This window comes from Chiloscyllium punctatum, chromosome 12 (assembly GCF_047496795.1).
Source record: "Chiloscyllium punctatum isolate Juve2018m chromosome 12, sChiPun1.3, whole genome shotgun sequence".
NCBI lineage: Eukaryota > Metazoa > Chordata > Chondrichthyes > Orectolobiformes > Hemiscylliidae > Chiloscyllium > Chiloscyllium punctatum.
Genome location: NC_092750.1, coordinates 71,022,876 through 71,044,352, shown reverse-complemented (window position 1 = coordinate 71,044,352; position 21,477 = coordinate 71,022,876). Strand labels below are relative to the sequence as shown.

The window sequence follows — 21,477 nt, the reverse complement described above, 5'->3', positions numbered from 1 at the left end:
AAGAATATGGAGCCTATAGTCCAATGCAGAGCTTATAAATTAATGTAAGACATTAGTTTCTGACTTCTTAGTCACTGCCAGCATAGACACCCTGTCCCATCTCTCTCCTTCTCTGCATCCCTTCACTACAACCTCTTACGGGTTAAATAAAAAGATGGGTCAGTGTGGCGGAACTGAAAGAGAGTAATCTCGGGAAGTTGAAGAAAAGAGCATAGATTTCTGAAGACTCCATAGTATTCTGAGTTAAACTGCAAATGTCTGTCTCAATTGTTAGGTGCTGGCTGATATTGAGCTTGCCCAGAGTCTTCAAGCTGAGAAGGAGCAGAAAATCAAGACTGAAGTTATTGAGGAGGTTCCCCATCCTCTGGATGAAGATTATAATGTGCTGAAGTGTGACTTGCAATTGTTGGCATCCAATTCTGAAGAATTCCAGGTAAAACTAGGACTCTATCTTCTTTCTGGTCCATCACCTCCCAGCTCCCTCTGGTAGACTCCTCTCCCACCGCTCCACCCGACCTCCCCTCCTGTACAGCTCCCTCGCACCTCTCTTCAGTACACCCTCCCTCGAGCACAGCCCCCTCCCAGCTCTCTGTGTACCTGACTACACACCTCACTGCAGGGACCCCTGCTTCCCCTTGCTTCACCTCACCTCAATGCACCATTCCTCTTCTCTCTCCCTTAACTCCCCTCATCCTTCCTTTATCTACCCTACCATCCCTCCCCAACCCAATCTCTCCCAACCCAGCCCCTTCCTCCTCCCCTCAGCCTTTGCTTACATCATCCTTTCCTTCACGCTCCACCCACACCCCCCCACCCCCCTCCCCCGTTGCCCTCCCTGCCCATCGCCCTCCTCTAGCCCCCCTCCAGTAAATACTTGAGCAGCTTCTTTCAAGCAGGGACAGAAACAATAAATCCAAATCATTGTGAAACTTGGCTGTGTTATGAAGTACAATGTTGTTGGACCAGCTCTGGATTATGAGATGATTTGAATACTTTGTAACCATTTGCATTTAAATGGTCTCCTGCTTTGAAACAAAGTCCTCCGAGGCTGGCAATGAATTTGCACATGCCCAGTGTTAGCAGAATGGTTAAACCTCAATATCGCAACTTGTTATTGTGAATAGCAGCTTCTAAAGTTATAATTACCTCCAATGTCTAAGTTCAGGGTTCAAATCCTATTTTAGGATACAAGCATAAAAATCAAGGCAGAGATTCCTGTGTTGTACAGAGGGAGCACTACATTGTCAGAAGGTGCTGTCTTATACCTGAATTGTTACATCAACTGACAAGCAAGGAACAAGATTAGGCCATTCAGCCCTTTGAGCCTGCTACACTATTCAATAAGATCATGGCTGATCTGGTTTTAACCATAACTCTACATTCTGATCATCCTTCACCCCCTTGGCCATCAAGAATCTATCTACCTCTACCTTAAAAATATTTAAAGATTTTACATTCGCTACCTCTTAGTATAAAAATATATCTCTGTTTTAAATGGGGGCACACTTATTTTTAAATCATGACCCCTGGTTCTAGATTCTCCTAAAAAAGGAAACCTCCTTTCAACATTCATCTGGTCAACTCCCTGTAGGATGTTGTTTGCTTCAATTAACTCACCTTTGATTTTTTTCTAAACTGCAGAGGATATAGACGTAGTCTATCTTGGCTTTCCTCATAAGGCAATCTGCGCATTGCAGGCACTAGTCTAGCAAACCTTCTCTGAACTACCTCCAACACATTAACATCCTTCCATAAGAATGTGCTTCAGGTGCAGTCTTGCCAATTCCCTTTATAACCAAAGGAATACACGTATTCAATTCTCCTTATAATAAATCATAAAGGTTTATGAGCTTAGTTGATTACTTGCTGTACCTGCATCCTAACCTCTCTGATTCATTCACTAGAACATCCAGATCTCTTTGCACCTTGGAGCTCTGCAACCTCTCACCATTCAGATAACCTACTTTTCTTATTCCCTCTGCCAAATGGACAATTTCACACTTTCTTACAATTTACTCCATTTGCCACATCTTTGTCCACTTGCGTAACCTTCTTATATCTATTATGGGCTCCTTATGTGAGCTCCACAACTTGTTTTCCCAACAATCTTTGTTAAAAATCACACAACACCAGTCCAACAGGTTTATTCAGAAGTACTAGCTTTTGGAGCGCTGCAGCTTCATCAGGTAGCTGTGGAGCAGGATCATAACACACAGAATTTATAGCAAAAGATTATTTTGTCTAGCCCAGTCTAACACCCGCACCTCCACATCATGGTAACAGTCTTTGTGTCATTCACAACTTTAGCTACCATACCTTCTTTCACTTCATCCAAATAAAGAGTTAAGGACCCAGCGCTATTCCATGTAGCAGATCACTTGGGTCATCCTACCAGCCTGAGAAAGGACCCACTTATTTCTACTGTTGGCTTCCTGTTTACAAGCCAATCTTCTATCCATGCCGACATTTGAATAAATAACTCTGAACATTTTCTCTCTGACAGATGTTAAGCTATCTGCCCTGCCGTTTCCTGTTGTCTGCCTCCCACCCTATTTGAATAAATGGGCTATTTTCCAAACTAAAAGAACCTTCCCTGAATCCAAAGAGTTTTAGAATAATAGATTAGCAGAGATAGTGTCTGTCCTCCCGAGTGCCTATAAAGAACGATCTAGCACTATTTTAAAGACAGCAAGGGTATTTCTTCTTCCTTTCTTTGTCAATATTTATCTCCCACTTTACATCACACAGTGCAAATGATCTGCTGTTTTTTCACAGTGGTATTTTGGAAACTTGCTGTGTGTATATTAACTGCTGCTTTTCCTACATTTGCAACAGTGACAACACTAAAGGGACCTCATCGTGGTAAAGTCATTGAATCATTCAGTGTTTATGAAAGGAGCTGTATGAACATCTGTTTTGTTTAATTGACTGGGACCAATTTATGGAATTTCGTTGTGTCAGTAATTACAAGAGACAAAGCCCAAGGTTTAACTTTGAGCATGTCTGATTAGATATCTAATTTAGATTCCCATCACTGCCCACTCTCATCCCCCCCCCCCCCCCCCCCCCACCCTGCACCATTTAGAGTGAAGTCAGTGCAACCACACCCTTTGGGAAATTTTACTCTGCTTTGAAGCTGAAACTGCAGTCTGTTTTCCAGATTGCTACGGCTGTCCTGGGAGCACTTGATACTGCTACTCATCTGAAATTAATTTCTCACTTCACAAACATTGTTCCTCACTATAATGCTACAGGGTTTGACATTATAGACCGAACAATCTCTAGTCCAGTCCCACTTCAGCTCCAGAACCCAGCTCCAGCAGGATTTCACATGGTTTAGCCCAGACCATTCTAACCTTGATTAGATTAGATTACTTACAGTGTGGAAACAGGCCCTTCAGCCCAACAAGTCCACACCGTCCCACCGAAGCGTAACCCACCCATACCCCTACATCTACCCCTTACCTAACACTAGGGGCAATTTAGCATGGCCAATTCACCTGGCCTGCACATCTTTGGACTGTGGGAGGAAACCGGAGCACCCGGAGGAAACCCACGCAGACACGGGGAGAACGTGCAAACTCCACACAGTCAGTCCGCTGAGGCGGGAATTGAACCCGGGTCTCAGGCGCTGTGAGGCAGTAGTGCTAACCACTGTGCCACCGTGCCGCCCACCGTGCCTTGTTAGGAGGGTGGGGGTTCTTCTCTGATCCCTCAACTTTGCAACACATCCCTACTCAGCACTGGGAACAAAGTATCTTCAGCGCTGTCCGGTCTTGTTTGCAAGCTGGATTGGGTGATTTTGAAGACCACCAAGAGCTGATCTCCTCACCCAGTTGAGCAATGCTAGCCAGCAGTTTTCCCATTCACACAGTTAGATTAGATTTAGATTACTTACAGTGTGGAAACAGGCCCATCGGCCCAACAAGTCCACACTGCCCCGCCGAAGCGCAACCCACCCATACCCCTACATTTACCCCTTACCTAACACTACGGGCAAACAGATGGTCCAGTTATTTTACCATTGTGGAATCTTGCTGTGCACATGTTGGCTGCAATGTTTTGACATTATGACAGTGAGTGTTTCATAAGTCAGTGATTGGATTTGAACTGCTTTTGGATGTTCTGACATCATAAAGACGACCTGGGTGTTACCAATAATCCCGATGGGTTGCAGTGGTTGAGTCCAGCTCTGTTTATGTTGCTCAGGGCCTGTGTATTTTCAGATGTGGTTCAGGTTGTGAGCTGTTGCATATTTATTTACAGTGCCGGGTTACTGCACAAAAAACAAATTGCCACTTAGCAACCCCAAATGTGAATAATCCCAGACACTATCCTGTATCTCTCTCAGTCTCTGCAGCCTCCTTGTCCTGGCCTTTTTAATGGAGGACGAGGGGAATTCCTTCTATTGTAATCAGTCCCAGCCCAGCACCACTCTCCACTCAACTCTATCTGGCTTCCCCTTCCCCTAGTGGCACCCATTCAACTTCTTTGTTCTTACAGATGATAAAGAAATACGTGGATGTGACTGGATGCAGCTACAGACCAGTAAAAATTATCCACGTTTGGAAATTGAACCGGGATGGCGAGGTAGGTTGCCAGGCAGAGCAGAAGTCTTTGATCAGACGTGGTATTTGTGCTATGACAGTCGCTGTCGTCAGGCAGAGAGTGAATTGAAGGCACACACAGATCAATGGAGGGGATTGCAGCCAAGGGTCATCGCTGCTTGCTCTCCAGACTGGGCTGGTACCAGAGGCAAACTGTGACCCAACAAGACAGAAGGGAAAGAAAGATATGAGGCACGCTAGATTTCCAGAACCAAATCAAATCAATCAAACACTAGTTTAACAGGACATGGTATGTAGAGAAAAACAGGGTTAACTCTTTGAAGGTGAACACGTGAAAGAAGCATGGTCAAGAGACAAAAGGAACCACAACCCAGTTAGACTGACTGTCTGTGGGCTGACTCTATCTATCATGTTCAGTTGTTCTGGGAACTGAACAATGTGCATAGCTGGTTATGCCTAGATGTGGACTCTGACACACCACCAATGCTGAGCTGTGAGCACGGGTGCAGCCAGTTTGTTATTGTCAAGATGGTTTAAACTTCTTGTAAATAAATCAGTTGTACTGGTGGAAACTAGTCTCTGCAAACTGGTAAGAAATCTAAAATAGACACTTGCCACTTATTGAATATGCCATCCAGGCTGCTAAAACAGTACTTAGTTCAAGCTCAGAGTAAAGCACAGTTTCACTCACTGGAGAATCAGTTTCACCTTTAACCGGGCAGCTGGAGAGGTATTAACCACTGAGAATTCAGTTTCTTAAAAGCTCCTAAGTCTGGCAGCTCCCAGTAATGATTGCAGTCAGTTTTATGGTGGGAGTGTTGAATGTAAACAGTGCAATGGGATTTTTACTAACCCCATGCTGTCCCTGTTCTGGGAGTATTCGATGGGGGACAGTGTAGAGGTAGCTTTACTCTGTATCTAACCCCATGCTGCCCCTGTCCTGAGCAGATAGAGTTATGGTGGTCCATTGCTGAGCACAATGCCGGAAGGTGAGGAAAAGAACAATGCTGGTGGAATGGATGAGTCAGTGCTACCAGGTTGAGGTGCTAGCCAGACATTAATGCAGATTCTTGGTGTGTTTCTAGGGAACACGGTTCAAGTCTCACGATAACATTGAGAACCGGCGCCTCCTGTGGCATGGGACTAACATTGCAGTTGTTGCTGCCATTCTGAAAACAGGCCTGCGTATCATGCCACACTCGGGAGGGCGCGTGGGGTGTGGAATCTATTTTGCATCGGAAAACAGCAAGTCAGCAGGATATGGTAATTGAAGCAACCTGTCTGTGTGTTGTCCTGATCGCCAAACTAAACTCGAGAAAGGTTTCTATTCTGACGATGCCTCTGACATGACTGTGATTTTACCTCAGCCTCATTGTCATTGACAGAGCCCTCGGTCTTGTCTGACCCATCTCTCTCACCTCTGCCCTCACGCCTTCCTCTCCCTCCCAGATCAGTGAGAAGATTCCCTTTATCCCTCACTATCAACCTCCCCAAGTCTGCATTCAGAGGATCAGCCTGCACCGCTTCCAGGCCGAGTGCCATCACCATATGTAGCTTCCCTTCCCCTCGACCATCAGCCTTCTATGAGAATTGTTCCCTCCATGACACACTGCTCCATTCCTCCATCACTCCTAACACTTCCTCACTCCGCCATGGCACCTTCCCATGCAATCACAGAAGGTGTAACACTTGCCTATTTACCTCCTCCCTCCCACAGTCCAAACATACCTTTGGAGGTGAAGCAGTGTTTCATTTGTACTCTAAGTCTAGTTTACAGCATTCGCTGTTCCCAATGCAGTCTCATTTATACTGACTAGACCAAACGCAGTCTGAGTGACCACTGTGTGAGACAGCTCTGCTTCATCCACAGGAATGAGCCCAATGTTTCAGTCGCTTGGCATTTTTTAAAAAAAACAATCTTGCTCTCATGCTAGCATTTCTGTCCTGGGCTTGCTGCAATGTTCCAAACCAGGTACATCACCCCATTTTCCACTTGGGCATTAAGGTCTTGACTTTGAATTCCAAAACTCCCGAAATTGACCGCATTTGTTCGTTCTCTGTTTTTCTTACATTCTCCCCCACTCACCACCACAGCCTTGTTTTGTTTACTTTATACTTATTAGAGAGGACCAATTCTCTCTTCCTTTTGCACACCCATTTCACATCTTTTATCTTCTTCTTCCACCATTCACAAACCCTATATCTTTTACATTGCCCCTCTACACTGCCTATCCTCTTCCTTCTCAGCCTATGTCAAAAAATTTTTAATATTACCTATATTCCAACACCTTTCAGTTATGAAGATGAGTTCAAAATGTTAACTGTTTTTCTCTCTCCACATTTGATGCCAGATCTGCTGAGTTTCTCCAGCAATTTCTGTATTTGCTTTTGATAAACATAAGGAAATCTTGCTAAAACTATACAAGGCACTAGATTGACCACAGTTTGAATGGCGTGAAGAGTTTTAGGCCCCTTATCTAAGGAAAGATCTACTGGCTTTGGAGGCAGTCCGGAGAAGGGTTGCTAAGCTGATCCCAAGCATGGAGGGAATATTTGATGAGGAGAGATTGAATAAGTTGGGCCCAAAGTCCTTAAAATATACAAGACTGAAGGGTGGCCTTCTTGAAAGATAGAAGATTCTGAGGGGACTTGACAGGGTAGATGCATAAGGGTTATTTCCCCTAATGCAACCATCTAGGACCAGAAGGTATGATCTCAGAGTAAGGGGTCACTCAGTTAAGACAAAGATAAGGAGGAATTTCTATTCTGTGGATTAGAGGAGACAGATTTCAGTTACATAGAGAGACGGGAGAAGCTGGGGTTTTCCTGCAAGCAGAGAAAGCTCAAGGACAGGTTTAACAGACGAGTTCAAAATCAAGGGAACTGGTGATTAAAAATAAATAAGGAGAAAAAGTTTGCAAGTAGACTCTGTAACCAGAGGAGGCAGGGTTACACTGTTGGCAAAAAAAAGGTGAAAAGTATACATTGAGCTGTTGGATCTGCAATGCAGTTTGAAATGGTGATGGGGCAAAAAAGAAGGTCCATAATAACTTTCAAAAGGGAATTTAATAAATACTAGCAAGGTGAAAGTTTTTATTGTGGGGAAAGGATAGAAGGTAAAACTGGTCAGATGTCTTTCTCATAGACACCGTGGGCTGGAATCCCTTTCCCTGTGCTGAGTGTTTCCATGATTTGATTACAAAAGTAACAGATTTTCTAAATGTGGAGGTCAGTGGGATATTTGACTGTGTGAGCTACCACAGAGTTGACCTGATCTCTGTTAATCTCAACAAATGTAGCTTCTAGCAGTGGTCCCCTGTGACTGGTGGGGAACATGGTCACCTTGGCTGGCACCTCTTCTGGAGGTGCTGATGTGGAAGAATGGGAACAAAGAGAATGTTGGGATTTGGTTCCTGCTTGGCCCAGAGAGAAAATCAGTTCAGGGAAATACTGACTTTCTTGTCACGGTGGGCCAACTCATGGCTTCAGGAATCTGGGTCTGGGTCAGGAGTCACTCTTACCCCTCAGTCAGAAATTTGCTGCTTTCAGTCCACCATCCGTTTTAAAAAACAGACAAATGCTCTGATCGCTTATCGTTTTATCTCTTGGACAGCTCATACTGATCCAGAGCTGACGTTGTGCTGAGATCATCTTGTCTGTCTTGCAGTTGGTTTTACATCCAAAAGCATTGGCGTCATGTTCCTGACGGAAGTGGCCCTGGGGAAGGAGCATTATATCTTCCAAGACAACAGCCGGTTGAAATCGGCTCCCAAAGGCTTTGACAGTGTCGTGGCTCGTGGTAGCACTGAACCAGGTATGTCCAGCCCCGCATACCCCCTCACATGACTACTGCAACTGTTTTCCCCTTTATCCCATAACTTGGCTATGCTTTTCTTCCGTCATCTTCTCGGCATCATTGGCCTCTGGATCCTTTCCCATCGGTCAGTTTTGAGTAGACAGAGCGGTGGCTGTTGACTGGATCCAGCCTGGGTCCTTGGAGACTGGGAGATTGAGCCAAGGCTGACAATCCGTCCTGCAGTGTCTGTCCTAATTCAAGGCTCTCGGGCCTAGCTGAGTTGGATTGTGTCTGAGACTTTCTGAGTTTCAGTGTCTATATTTAATTAAGTGTTCCTATCCAGAGGCAGAGTACAGTTTTACTGCTAATGCTAGTAACATCCAGAGATCCCAGTGGATTTTACCTCATCACATTGCTGTATTGTAGCTACACCCAGATTAACAACAATAACTTGCATTCATATAGTGCCTTTTGAAGTCAAATGACCCAAGGCATGTCACAGTATTGTCAAACATATTCATATAATTTGGTCAGGGAGGTAGCTCTTAACACGGGTCTTTAAGGAAAAAAATAAGAAGTGAAATGTCTTTTGTGAAAAATTTCACAGCCTAGGGTTATGGTAGCTGAAGGGAACAGCAATTCAAATCCTTAAGGGGCTCAAAGCTGAGAAGTGCAGCTCTCTCCAGAGGGAATCCGAGCTGGAGGAGCTGATGGAAATGGGAGGTGGAAAGGGTGTCTGAGATTTGAAAACAAAGGATGAAGATTTTAAAAATGAGGCTTTGCAAAAGCCCAAGCCAATGCAGGGCCAGAGGGCAGAGGCAAACAGACTGGCGGAGAAGCAGTTGAGTTTTTGGGTGATGTTGAGTTTAAAGAGGCTAGCAGGGGGAGATGGGCCAGGAGGAGGCGGGAAAGGGTAGATGTCGAGATGAGAAAAGCAAGGCTGAGGACATCACTGAAGACGGATGGATGCAGCAGTGGACTTGGGGCGGCACAGTAGCTCAGTGGTTAGCGCTGCTGCCTCACAGCGTCAGGGACCTGGGGTTGATTCCACCCTCTGGCGACTGTCTGTGTGGGTTTCTTCTGGGAGCTCCGCTTTCCTCCCACAGTCCAAAGATGTGTAGGTTAGTTGACCATGTTAAATTGTCCAAAGTGTTCAGGGATGTGCAGGCTCGGTGGATAAGCCTTGGGAAATGCAAGGTTACAGGGATAGGGTAAGGGATGGGTCTGGGTGGGATGCTCTTCAGAGCATGGATGGACCGTGATTTCACACTCTAGGGATTCTGTGAAATGGAAATATGAAATTTCCATGATGGGGCACAATTTTGAAATTTGCAGGCAATATGGAACTTGGCAATGCTATGATCAGTGAGTGGGATGGTGTAAAACCTCAGGGAAAAAAAGTACAGTGGTTGGTGAAATGGATAGATGGGTGACGGATCACATTTAATTCAGAGAAGTGTGAAGTGGTTCATTTTGGTGGACTTTAGGAGAAAAATGTGAAATGGGAGGTACAAATGTCCAGAAAGGTGAGCGAGCAGGCAGACCTGGGCAGATAAAATCAGTGAAGGTGGCAGGATGGGTTCAGTTAATGAATTCGATTTGATGTCCTAGAATTTGCAAGCAGCGTTACATACAAAAGTAAGGAAATTATGCCATCCCATGCAAAGCACTGGTCCAAACTTGCTTGCATTGTGTCCAGTCAGGGCACCATTTTACGAGGAACGCACGGATATTAGAAAGAATGCAGGAGAATGATTCCAGGGTTGAGTTAAGTGGATAGACTAGAGAAGGTTGAGAGGAGATTCCGATCGAGGTCATCAAAATCGTGAGGAGTTTGGACAGAATAGGTAGCGAAAAGCTGTTCCCATTTGTAAAAGAGTCTAGAACCAGGGGGTACAGTTTGAGGGCTGAATAATGTCCTGCTGCTTTCCTGTAACCATTTGATGCATCAACTTTAACTACTCGTCCCGGATGAGAGACTTTATCAAATGCCTTCTGGAAACCCGTACAAGTAATATTCCACTGCTTTAGTCAGCTCTTCATGCATTGGGTTGAGGGTCAAGTAGTGGAAAAGTGGAGAAGAAAACTCTTTGTGTTCTGTTTTTTTTCTTTGCAGATTGTTCTCAGGATAAGGAGTTCATTCTCGAAGGGAAGAAAGTGATGGTGCCTCAGGGGAAGCCGGTAAATATGAATGTGCAAAGCTCCTTTTGCCAGAGCGAGTATGTCATTTACAAGGAGAGCCAGGCCCGTCTTCGCTATTTGTTACAAGTGAAGTACTGAGCAGCCCTGCAGTATGGGAATCCAACTCGTTTTCCAGGGAGCGTCGAGTCCCCTTCACTGAAGGATCAATATCATGTTTATTTTCTGCTGTGGTTTGGTTACTGCCACTGCACTATGCTACCACTGGCTGCTTTAACCATTGTTGCTTCTATGCATGACAGACTGTAGTAATTTTAAAGAGCTTCTATCTGAAAAAAATGAGATGAAACTGAACCTGAAGTGCTTCAGGTTTTGGAGTCCTCTTCCATTGAGTCAGCAGGCAGTTTGACTTCAATTGTAGCCCACAGTGCAGCCATTGTAATCCTTATACTTAAATATTGACTGAAACTATCAGCATCATGTTGTTGCTGGCTTTAAATGGTATCCTGTATAATGACTAATAAGAGCATTACAACCCATGGCCCATTTGTCCTTTACTAAAAACTGCTGTTGATGTCTAAGCAATGAGGAGAACTGACAGGCTTCTAACTCTACTCAATCCTTACCAAGTTCCACTGACAAACACCCTGAACTGACCGGCCTAGCCGCTAAGTCCCTCTCACCAGACCACACTGAGTAACTCATTGTTAGACTGTGCCTCTGGGCCTGTTTCTCCAGGCTCCACTAAGTAACCCACTGAACTGACAGGCCTAGCCCCAGGCCTCTCTCACCAGACCACATTGAGTAATTCACTGAACTGACAGGTTTAGGCCTCTCTCATTGGGCCACACTGGATAACTCACCAAACTGACAGACCTAGCCCCTAGGCCTCTCTCCAAGCCCTGTTGAGTAACTCACTGACAGGCCTAGCTCTGATGCCTCTCTCCAGGCCACACTGAATAACTGACAGAACTGATAGTTTGCTCGGTGAGGCCTCCCTCATGGGCCACATTGATGTGAGGGGACCAGTCTAGCTCGAGGTCTCTCCCATGCATTCTGCACCACATTGGGAAATGGTGGTAAAATCACTTTTGCCGACTGTAGGCTGACAGCATTAAAGTTGGACATGTCCCTCATTAGTACGAGCAACTTGCCTCTCGCTCGATTCTCGGTCAGATTTGACATGCCTTTCACCCTGCCCTGCTTGGTTATGGTGTTTTCTGAGGAACCAGTCTGCGCTCCCTCACAAACTCCCACAGACTCAAGGAGACCTGCAATTTATTGAAATGTATAAATGGGAGAATGAGGTGCTGCTCTCCCAAGATTCAGATGAATTCAGCTGCAAATAATTTTGCATGAGAAATTCGAATACATGACTGACTCTTTAGTTAATCCATCTTGCCAAGGCTGCACTACGTGACCCAAACTGGATGGCAGACTGATCCCATCTGCCTGCAGTCCCTCACCCAACTGTTTGTCTGGAGAGCTGGTGTCTGCTGTGTACCACTGTCATGGCTGCTCAAAGCCTCTGCAAGAGTATACCTCGTCACTGTAGAATGGAGGTAGGATAATGCAGGCCCAACTTTGGACTGGAGTCTGTGATTTGACATTGGTCACAATGAAAGTTTGGTTCCTCTGCTTCATTTGAGATTGTGGCTTGACAGATTCCTTCTGTTGTGGGCTCAGTCGCAGAAACTGAAGCTGTCCCCAGTCTACTGCCATTAGCTGGAGAGGGGTGAAGGTTAAAAATCGGCCTTGTCATCCTGTGGTAAAAGCCTATGTGAAAGGCAGTGGGGTTTCAATAGTAGATCTGACAGCACATGCTCACTGTGTAAGGCGTTGATCTGAGGTTGCTTTAGTAGAGAATCTGTGACACAGAATAATCTCTTATCCTTGACCCTGTGACTCTATTGGAAGCTGTGATTCACCTTGCACTGTGGAAGAGTTTTGATATAACAGATTGTATCCTCAGGTGATTGTTACCACTGTGTTTACCTGATAGTCCCAGTTTGCACTATTAAAGGATTCTATTATTCTGCACACTACTCTAAACTGAATGAGTTGCCTCTTTTGTATTATTGCTGGATCCTCAAGTTCATAATCGGTGTGTTTTTGAAGAAGTGAAATGTATGTTTCTTAGCTCTAAGTGTGTGTGGCCTATTTGTGGGTTTAAGTGAAAAGGATTATTTATTCTTTTATTCACTCTGAAAACTGTATTTGTCCCGCTCTCCCTCGCGTGCTCTCTCTCTCTCTCCCTTGCGCACGCGCTCTCTGTCTCTCTTGCACATATACACTGATTTGAGATTCTTCATGCTGATTTGTGAATCAGCTGGTTCTTTCCCAGTCTTTTACGTCAAGTTGCACATTTGGAGACACAAAGTCCTAAAATCCGTAGTTTATTTTAGTAAACCATAAACCATGAGAGATGAAAATTCCACAGAGGGGTTTCATCGCTGTCATCGCCCAGGCTAATTCATTAGGAGCTTCCCCAGAGCTTGTCTTGAATTTGCAGGCCTCATCTGAGACATGGCAGCCATCTTATTAACCTGTTTGGTGTCCAAGAGCTTGATAAAGTTAAAGTTGTGAATAGGGCCTACCTTCAGTGCACATTACAAGTACTTTGTTTCTTTTGGTTTCTACTTCCCCACCCTGAAGGTGCTGGTTTTAATAAGATTTCCCTCTCTTCCACTTGACTTCATTCTAATGACCATCTCCATGTATGATCCTAATAGTGAGCCCAATACTATCTTGTATGTCATAATACCATACAAGCTAGGAGTAGGCGTAGGCCATTCAGCCCCTCCAGCCTGTAGCATTATTGAATATGATCATGGCTGATCTCATCTTGACCTTCACTTTCCTGCCAGCCCTCCATAACCTTTAAATCAGTTACTGATCAAAAATGATCTCCTCTAAATTTACTGAATGTCCCAACATCCACCACACTCTGGGGGAGTGAATCCCACAAATTCACCACCCTTTGCGAGAAGTAATTTCTCCTCATCTCTGTTTTAAATCTGTTGCCCCTTATCCTAAAACTTTGACCTCTCCTTCTAGATTGGTGCACAGGAGGCAACATCCTGTCTACTTTGTCAATCTCTTTCAGCAGCCCATTCTTTTAAACTCCAGAGAATATGGGCCTAAACTTCATCAGACAAGTCTCTCATCAGTCTCATGAATCCTGCTCAGCAGGTATGGGTTTCTGGGTGGGTTAGGAGTTGGGCCTCCCCAGCCTAGAACTCTTAATTTCTCTGTCTCGTCCTTTTCTTCCATTGCACTCATTATCTAAGAGTGGCTCAGTCGGGAGCACCAATGCCTCGAATTCACGTCGAGGTGAATTCACACAGCAAGGCTTGAACTGATAATCCAGGCTGACCTTGAAGTGTGGTATTGAGGAAGTGCCGCAGTGTCAGAGGTGCTGACCCTTCAGTGGAAATGATAAACCAAGCAGTTCAGACGATGTACAAGATCTCGCACTGGCCCAGTATTTTACCACCATGCAGCACATCTTAAACAGATGGTCCAGTTATTTTACCATTGTGGAATCTTGCTGTACACATATTGGCTGCAATGTTTTGACATTATGACAGTGAGTGTTTCATAAGTCACTGATTGGATTTGAACTGCTTTTGGATGTTCTGACATCATAAAGACGACCAGATTAATACCTGGATGTTACCAATAATCCCGATGGGTTGCAGTGGTTGAGTCCAGCTCTGTTTATGTTGCTCAGGGCCTGTGTATTTTCTGGTGTGGTTCAGGTTGTGAGCTGTTGCATATTTATTTACAGTGCCGGGTTACTGCACAAAAAACAAATTGCCACTTAGCAACCCCAAATGTGAATATTACTCCTCAGCAGTGGGCACAGTGAACTGAACACTCAAATCTTGCAATGCAGAGAGGGGAACATTTCTAAATCATTGATTCATACAGTATCGAAGAGGCTCTTTGGCTCGTTGCTTCTGTCACTCCAGAATGTTAATAAGCTCTTTTAAAGGTTGCTGTTATCACTGTTAATTGAGTTGAAGAAACTTGTGTTCTCAGGTTTTGGAAACAAGCTAGTCAAAATGATCATGTGATTAACACAGTCTTTGATGACAAGACCAGAAAATACCCAAAAGAATCAGGGAGCAAAATAGTGCAGTGCCATTTAGAGTCATACAGTCATAGAGATGTACAGCACGGAAACCGACCCTTCAGTCCAATCCGTCCATGCCGACCAGATATCCCAACCCAATCTAGTCCCACCTGCCAGCACCCGGCCCATATCCCTCCAAACCCTTCCTATTCATATACCCATCCAAATGCCTTTTAAATGTTGCAATTGTAACCAGCCTCCACCACATCCTCTGGCAGCTCATTCCATACGCGTACCACCTTCTGTGTGAAAAAGTTGCCACTTAAGTCTTTTTTATATCTTTCCCCTCTCACCCTAAACCTATGCCCTCTAGTTCTGGATTCCCTGACCCCAGGGAAAAAACTTTGTCTATTTATCCTAAACATGCTACTCATGATTTTATAAACCTCTATAAGGTCACCCCTCAGCCTCCGAAGCTCCAGGGAAAACAGCCCCAGCCTGTTCAGCCTATCCCTATAGCTCAAATCCTCCAACCCTAGCAACGTCCTTGTAAATCTTTTCTGAACCCTTTCAAGTTTCACAACATCTTTCCGATAGGAAGGAGACCAGAATTGCATGCAATATTCCAACAGTGGTATAACTAATGTCCTATACAGCCGCAACATGACCTCCCAACTCCTGTACTCAATACTCTGACCAATAAAGGAAAGCATACCAAATCCCTCTTCACTATCCTATCTACGTGCGACTCCACTTTCAAGGAGCTATGAACCTGCACTCCAAGGTCTCTTTGCAACACTCCCTAGGACCTTACCATTAAGTGTATAAATCCTGCTAAGATTTGCTTTCCCAAAATGTAGCACCTCGCATTTATCTGAATTAAACTCCATCTGCCACTTCTCAGCCCATTGGCCCATCTGGTCAAGATCCTGTTGTAATCTGAGGTAACACTCTTCACTGTCCACTACACCTCCAATTTTGGTATCATCTGCAAACTTACTAACTGTACCTCTTATGTTCGTATCCAAATCATTTATGTAAATGACAAAAAGTAGAGGGCACAGCACTGATCCTTGTGGCACTCCACTGGTCACAGGCCTCCAGTCTGAAAAACAACCCTCCACCACCACCCTCTGTCTTCTACCTTTGAGCCAGTTCTGTATCCAAATGGCTATTTCTCCCTGTATTCCATGAGATCTAACCTTGCTAATCATTCTCCCATGGGGAACCTTGTCGAACACAATTTACTGCATTTCATTGCATTTCACTTTGCTCTGATAGGAGAAGATCGATTGTGTGTGGCTCTCTCTAATCAGCTCGGCAATAGACAATAGACTATAGGTGCAGGAGTAGGCCATTCAGCCCTTCGAGCCTGCACCGCCATTCAATATGATCATGGCTGATCATTCCTAATCAGTATCCTCTTCCTATCTTATCTCCATAACCCTTGATTCCACTATCTTTGAGAGGTCTATCCAACTCTTTCTTAAACGAATCCAGAGACTGGGCCTCCAGTGCCCTCTGGGGCAGAGCATTCCACACAGCCACCACTCTCTGGGTGAAGAAGTATCTCCTCATCTCTGTCCTAAATGGTCTGCCCCTCATTTTTAAGCAGTGTCCTCTGGTTCGGCACTCACCCATCAGCGGCATTCCTCTCTGACCTGGCAACAGTATCTTAGCCTGCATTAGCCTGTTGTATGGTTCTCCACAGGAGAGAGCAGTGACAGTCGGACAGCACTGCTCCCCCACTCACATTGATTGGTGCTTGGGAAGGTTGATGTTAAGCTGATGATGATTGTTCACAGGCAGTCGGCCCAGTAAAAGTGTGAATGGCTTGAGAAGTGCAATATCACAAATACAGTTCTGATGTCTGGCTGTAACTTGACATCAAACATCATTGACATGACAGTGAGAGAGCCGAGCCCTGTTTGTGTAATGTCTCTCTCCCTATCACCACCTGTAAACTTTATGATATGCATTTTTGAACTCTGTGTGCACTGGTAAAGCCTGTTTTAGCATCATCTGAATGAAGCTCGTGACTTTCAATGACTTGGATCCCAATGCCATGATTGTGGTGGCAGTTCTGACACCCCCCACTCTTGGGTACAGTGCCAGTGTCTATTCATGTTTCGAGCCTCCAAATTGTCTCTTTGAAAAGTTAATGTTGGTGTCTGTGGCATTAGCATAACCCCCTCCTTCCCTTTCCTCTTTTAAAAGCCAAACCATACACACTCCATGCCCCCTCACCGTGGTTCATTTTCATTCCTGCATCTGGGAAGTAGGAACAGCTCAATGTCAAGGCTAACGAGGGACTCAAAGGCTCTGCTTGGGAATGGTTTGGGCAGGTTTAAGCACATCTCATTTACTATTAGATTAGATTAGATTACATTACAGTGTGGAAACAGGCCCTTCGGCCCAACAAGTCCACGCCGACCCGCCGAAGCGCAACCCACCCCTACATCTACCCCTTACCTAACACTACGGGCAATTTAGCATAGCCAATTCACCTAACCTGCACATCTTTAGACTGTGGGAGGAAACCGGAGCACCCGGAGGAAACCCACGCAGACACCGGGAGAACGTGCAAATTCCACACAGTCAGTCGCCTGAGGCGGGAATTGAACCCGGGTCTCTTGCGCTGTGAGTTGCTAACCACTGCGCCACCTCTCTGTCTCTGTCTCTGTCTCTCTCTCTCTCTCTCTCTCTCTCTGTCCCGCTCTCTCTGTGTCTCTCTCTGTGTCTCTCTCTCTCTGTGTGTCTCTCTCTCTCTGTCTCTCTGTCTCTCTCTCTCTCGCTCAGACTTGGAGGAAGGACTGTGTAGCTCTTACCCAGCCATCCTCCACCTCCATTCTGCTGACACTTCGCTACTCAAGGCTGGTGTCCATCAGTTGCTACACTGGTGAAAAAATACACACACAAGAAAAACTGCAACTCATTCTTTTTCTCCTTTTTTTTCCATTCCGTCAAATGCAAGTGTGGTACTCTGGATGTGTTAGACTGCTGTGGGTCGCCTAACTCAGACATGAGTAAAATATGGCCAGGCAGGAATATTTCAAAGCAAGATAATGATCCCAACAAGATTGATCCTGAGGTTTTCACTTATATCAGAACTACTACTGTGCAGTGGTGTCAGTCAATGAGTAACGAAATATAGTGGTGCCCACATGGTCGAAGGTCAGGGGTCATCTGGATGGAGGGCAGCAAGGATCAGCTCAATGCTGTGTGCTCCTGTACTCTTCCCCCTGCAGTAAATACTCCCTCCTCCCTTGCAAAGTGTGGCTTATCCCAGGGAGGGGCTGGAATGGGGGCTCTCTCTCACACCCATCGGCGGGCTCCTGTCACAGTGTTGAAGAGGTAAGGTCTTCCAGTTGCTGAAAGAGAAGGTAGTTATGTTCAAGGCTCTGTTGGTCTAAGATTTGTTTCTACACTTGGACTAATTCCCCTCAGTACAAAACTGCCTGAAGACACATCCACTGTTCCTTCACTTGTTCCATTCCCACTCCTTTTTGCCTTTTCATTGTTTCGTGGCATCCTACCCTGCATCCTTTCCCACACCTTCCCTTCAGTTCCATCCATGTACCTTTCCCTGCCTCTTGTCCTCACTTCATGAGCAGCCATCTCGAAGTTCTGGGGAAAGAAGCAGCTTTCACCCATTCTTCCAAATCTTGTCACAACTGCAGCATCCTCTTCCCACCCAAAATGCATGGCACTGTGGAGTGAATCCCTCAGTTCAACTTTGCTGGATACAGCACACCACTCCTAATAGCAGTCTCCTGAAGTAATTACAATCATTGGAGCTCTGTGCTGGCTGGAGACTGCAAGAGGCTGTGGAGACACTTCATGGCCATTCTGAAGCATTCCTGATGAGATCAAACATCCCTCTGGAAGACTTTGGCTTGTGATTGACCAAACTGGTTGGGGTTCACTCAGAAAGGCAGCCAGCACTCTGGGAGGCTCTGTACGAGTCAAAAAATCAAGGCATTGTAGAGAGCACAGAAAATTCCCAGAAACTCTTCCTCAATCAAATTGCCTAACCCTGCATGTATCAGGCTGAGCAGACCATACACTAGGTTGATCAGCAGTTTCAGACCCCATTGACCTGGAGTGAGAATGAGCTATCCTTACGATGAACACCACTGCCTGTGAATGAGCTGCTGCACCCTTCAACCATTACAATTTGTAATGGAATCAACCAACCAGAAACATTAACTGGGTTTTTCTCTCTCTCTCTCTCCACATATACTGCCTGACCTGCTGAGTTCCTCCAGATACCACCAGCTTTATTTTACATTTCCAGAAACTATAGACTTGGGAGTTTTCTCTTCCTCCTGATAACCAAGGGCAACAAAAAGTACAGGTTGTGAACCTAGTGCACTGCCCTTTTGGCAAGTGTTCCCACTTTATCTGCAAAGGTCCAGATTCTAACTCTTTCTGGTCTACAGGGAGATGGACATCCAGAGAGGTTGTAATCCAGCCTGCTACCTTCAAGATTCAACACTGCACACTGAGAGAAACTGTGAGGTATTTGTCAATGCTGACAGCTCATCTTCCTGCACTAGGGGGGTATGCCTAAAGACTTGATCTGTTTCAAAAATCCATCCTCTCTCACACACTGTACTGCATCTAACACCCCCCCATACCCACCCCACACACACACACACCACGCCCCATCTAATTCTCCTATACACATAGACAGTACCCCATCCGATTCCACACACACAATACCCAATAGAATTCCCCCCCAACCCCCCCAGCACAGAGTACCCAGTCCAATTCCCTATCCACACATACACAAACACACTGTACCCCATCCAACTCTTCCCCCCTCACACACTGCACACCATCTAACTCCTCAACCTTACACATGGAGTATTCCCCCCCCCCAACACCCCATTTTAAATACACACACTGTACCCCTTCCAACTTGTCTCCCTTTCATTCACACATAAAGGATTGTTTCCAGCTGCCCAACCTGACAGATGTTGTGTATCTTAATGTCTGATTTCTGGGTCTGATTGATTGAAAATGCCAGAATATCATGGAGAACGTACCTGGATCAATTGCCCGGCCATCGAAATGCTGGGGAAAGAAGGAATATTGGAGACAAGGTTAGCTGCTCAGTAAATCAAATGGTGAAGTCCCTTTGAATCTATGTGATGACTCTGTTGCCCTATGCCAGTGTGTGTGGGCTGTCACCCTCTCTCTATATTTTCACTCACGCCCTGCATTAAAATCACAGTACAAGGGACAGACCATGTCCAGCGTGACATATTCCTGAATACTGACACTGAACAAAGCCAAGAGAGTGTGTGTGTGTGTGAGAGAGAGGTATAGAACATAGAACAGTACAGCACAGTATGAGCCCTTTGGCCCTTGGATGTTATGCTGACCTTTTACCCTACTCTAAGATCAAACTAACCTACATATCCTACATTTTATTACCATCCATGTGCCTTTCCAAGAGTCGCTAAAGTGTCTCTAATGTATCTGACTCTACTACCACTGCTGGCAGTGCATTCCACACACCCACCACTCTCTGTGTAAAGAACTTACCTCTGACATCTCCCCTAAGCCTTCCTCCAATCACCTGAAAATTATGCCCCCTTCTGATAGCCATTTCCACCCTGGGAAAAAGTCTCTGGCTATCCAATCTACCTGCTCCTGTCATCATCTTGTATTCCTCTATCAAGTCACCTCTCATCCTCTTTGCTCCAATGAGAAAAGCCCTCACTCCCTCAACCTTTCTTCATAAGACATGTCCTCCCATCCAGGCAGCATCCTGGTAAATCTCCTTCACACCCTCTCTAAAGCTTCCACATCCTTTCTATAATGAGGTGACCAGACTGAACACAATATCATAAGTGTGGTCTAACCAGGGCTTTATAGAGCTGCAGCACAACCTCACAGCTCTTAAACTCAATCCCCCTGCTAATGAAAGCCAACACACCACATGCCTTCTTAACAACCCTATTAACTTGGGCAGCAACTTTGAGGGGTCATGGACTCCAAGATTCCTCTGTTCCTCCACACTGCCAAGAATCCTGCCTTTAACCCTGTATTCTACATTCAAATTTTACCTTCCAAAATGAATCACTTTACACTTTTCCAGGTTGAACTCCATCTGCCACTCCTTAGCCTACCTCTACATTCTGTCGATGTCCTGTTTCAACCTGCAACAACCCTGCACATGATCCACACTCCATTGATCTTTGTGTCATCGGCAAACTTACTAACACACCCTTCCACTTCTTCATCCAAGTCATTTATAAAAATCACAAAGAGAAGAGGTTCCAGAACCGATCCCTGCAGAACATCACTGGTCACCAAGCTCCAGACTGAATATTTTCCATCTACCACCACCCTCTATCTTCTATGGGTCAGCCAATTCTGTATCCAGACAGCCAAATTTCCCTGTATCCCATGACTCCTTACTTTCTGAATGAGCCTACCATGGGGAACCTTATCAAACACCTTGCTAAAATCCATGTACATCACATCCACTGCTCGATCTTCATCAATGTGTTTTGTCACATCCTCAAAGAATTCAATAAGGCTTGTGAGGCATGACCTGCCCTTCAGAAAGCCAGTCTGATGAGCTCTAATCAAGCTATGCTTTTCCAAACAATCGTAAATCTTGTCTCTCAGAATCCTCTCGAATAATTTGCCCTCCACCGATGTAAGCCTGACTGGTCTATAATTCCAGGATTATCCCTATTCCCTTTCTTGAACAAGGGAATAACATTTGCTACCCTCCAATCATCTGGCACTACTCCAGTGGACAGTGAGGAGGCAAAGATCATCACCAAAGGCGCAGCAATCTCTTCTATCACTTTCCGTAGTAACCTTAGGTATATACCGTCTGGCCCAAGGGACTTATCTATCCTCATGTTTTTCAA

The 21,477-nt window shown here is 45.3% G+C and overlaps 1 protein-coding gene across 3 annotated transcripts in view; it reads left to right on the top strand.

Moving 5' to 3' along the window:
• parp3 (poly (ADP-ribose) polymerase family, member 3) overlaps positions 1 to 12,560 on the top strand; it is a 31,775-nt gene extending 19,215 nt beyond the window's left edge. For all 3 annotated transcript variants that reach the window (XM_072582740.1, XM_072582738.1, XM_072582739.1), the window contains exons 7-11: positions 275 to 433; positions 4,504 to 4,590; positions 5,654 to 5,831; positions 8,236 to 8,382; positions 10,481 to 12,560. In XM_072582740.1, the coding sequence (XP_072438841.1) occupies positions 275 to 433; positions 4,504 to 4,590; positions 5,654 to 5,831; positions 8,236 to 8,382; positions 10,481 to 10,644 (735 nt within the window). In that variant the 3' untranslated portion in view covers positions 10,645 to 12,560. The remainder of the gene's footprint in view (positions 1 to 274; positions 434 to 4,503; positions 4,591 to 5,653; positions 5,832 to 8,235; positions 8,383 to 10,480) is intronic.
• The last annotated feature ends 8,917 nt before the right edge of the window (positions 12,561 to 21,477 follow it).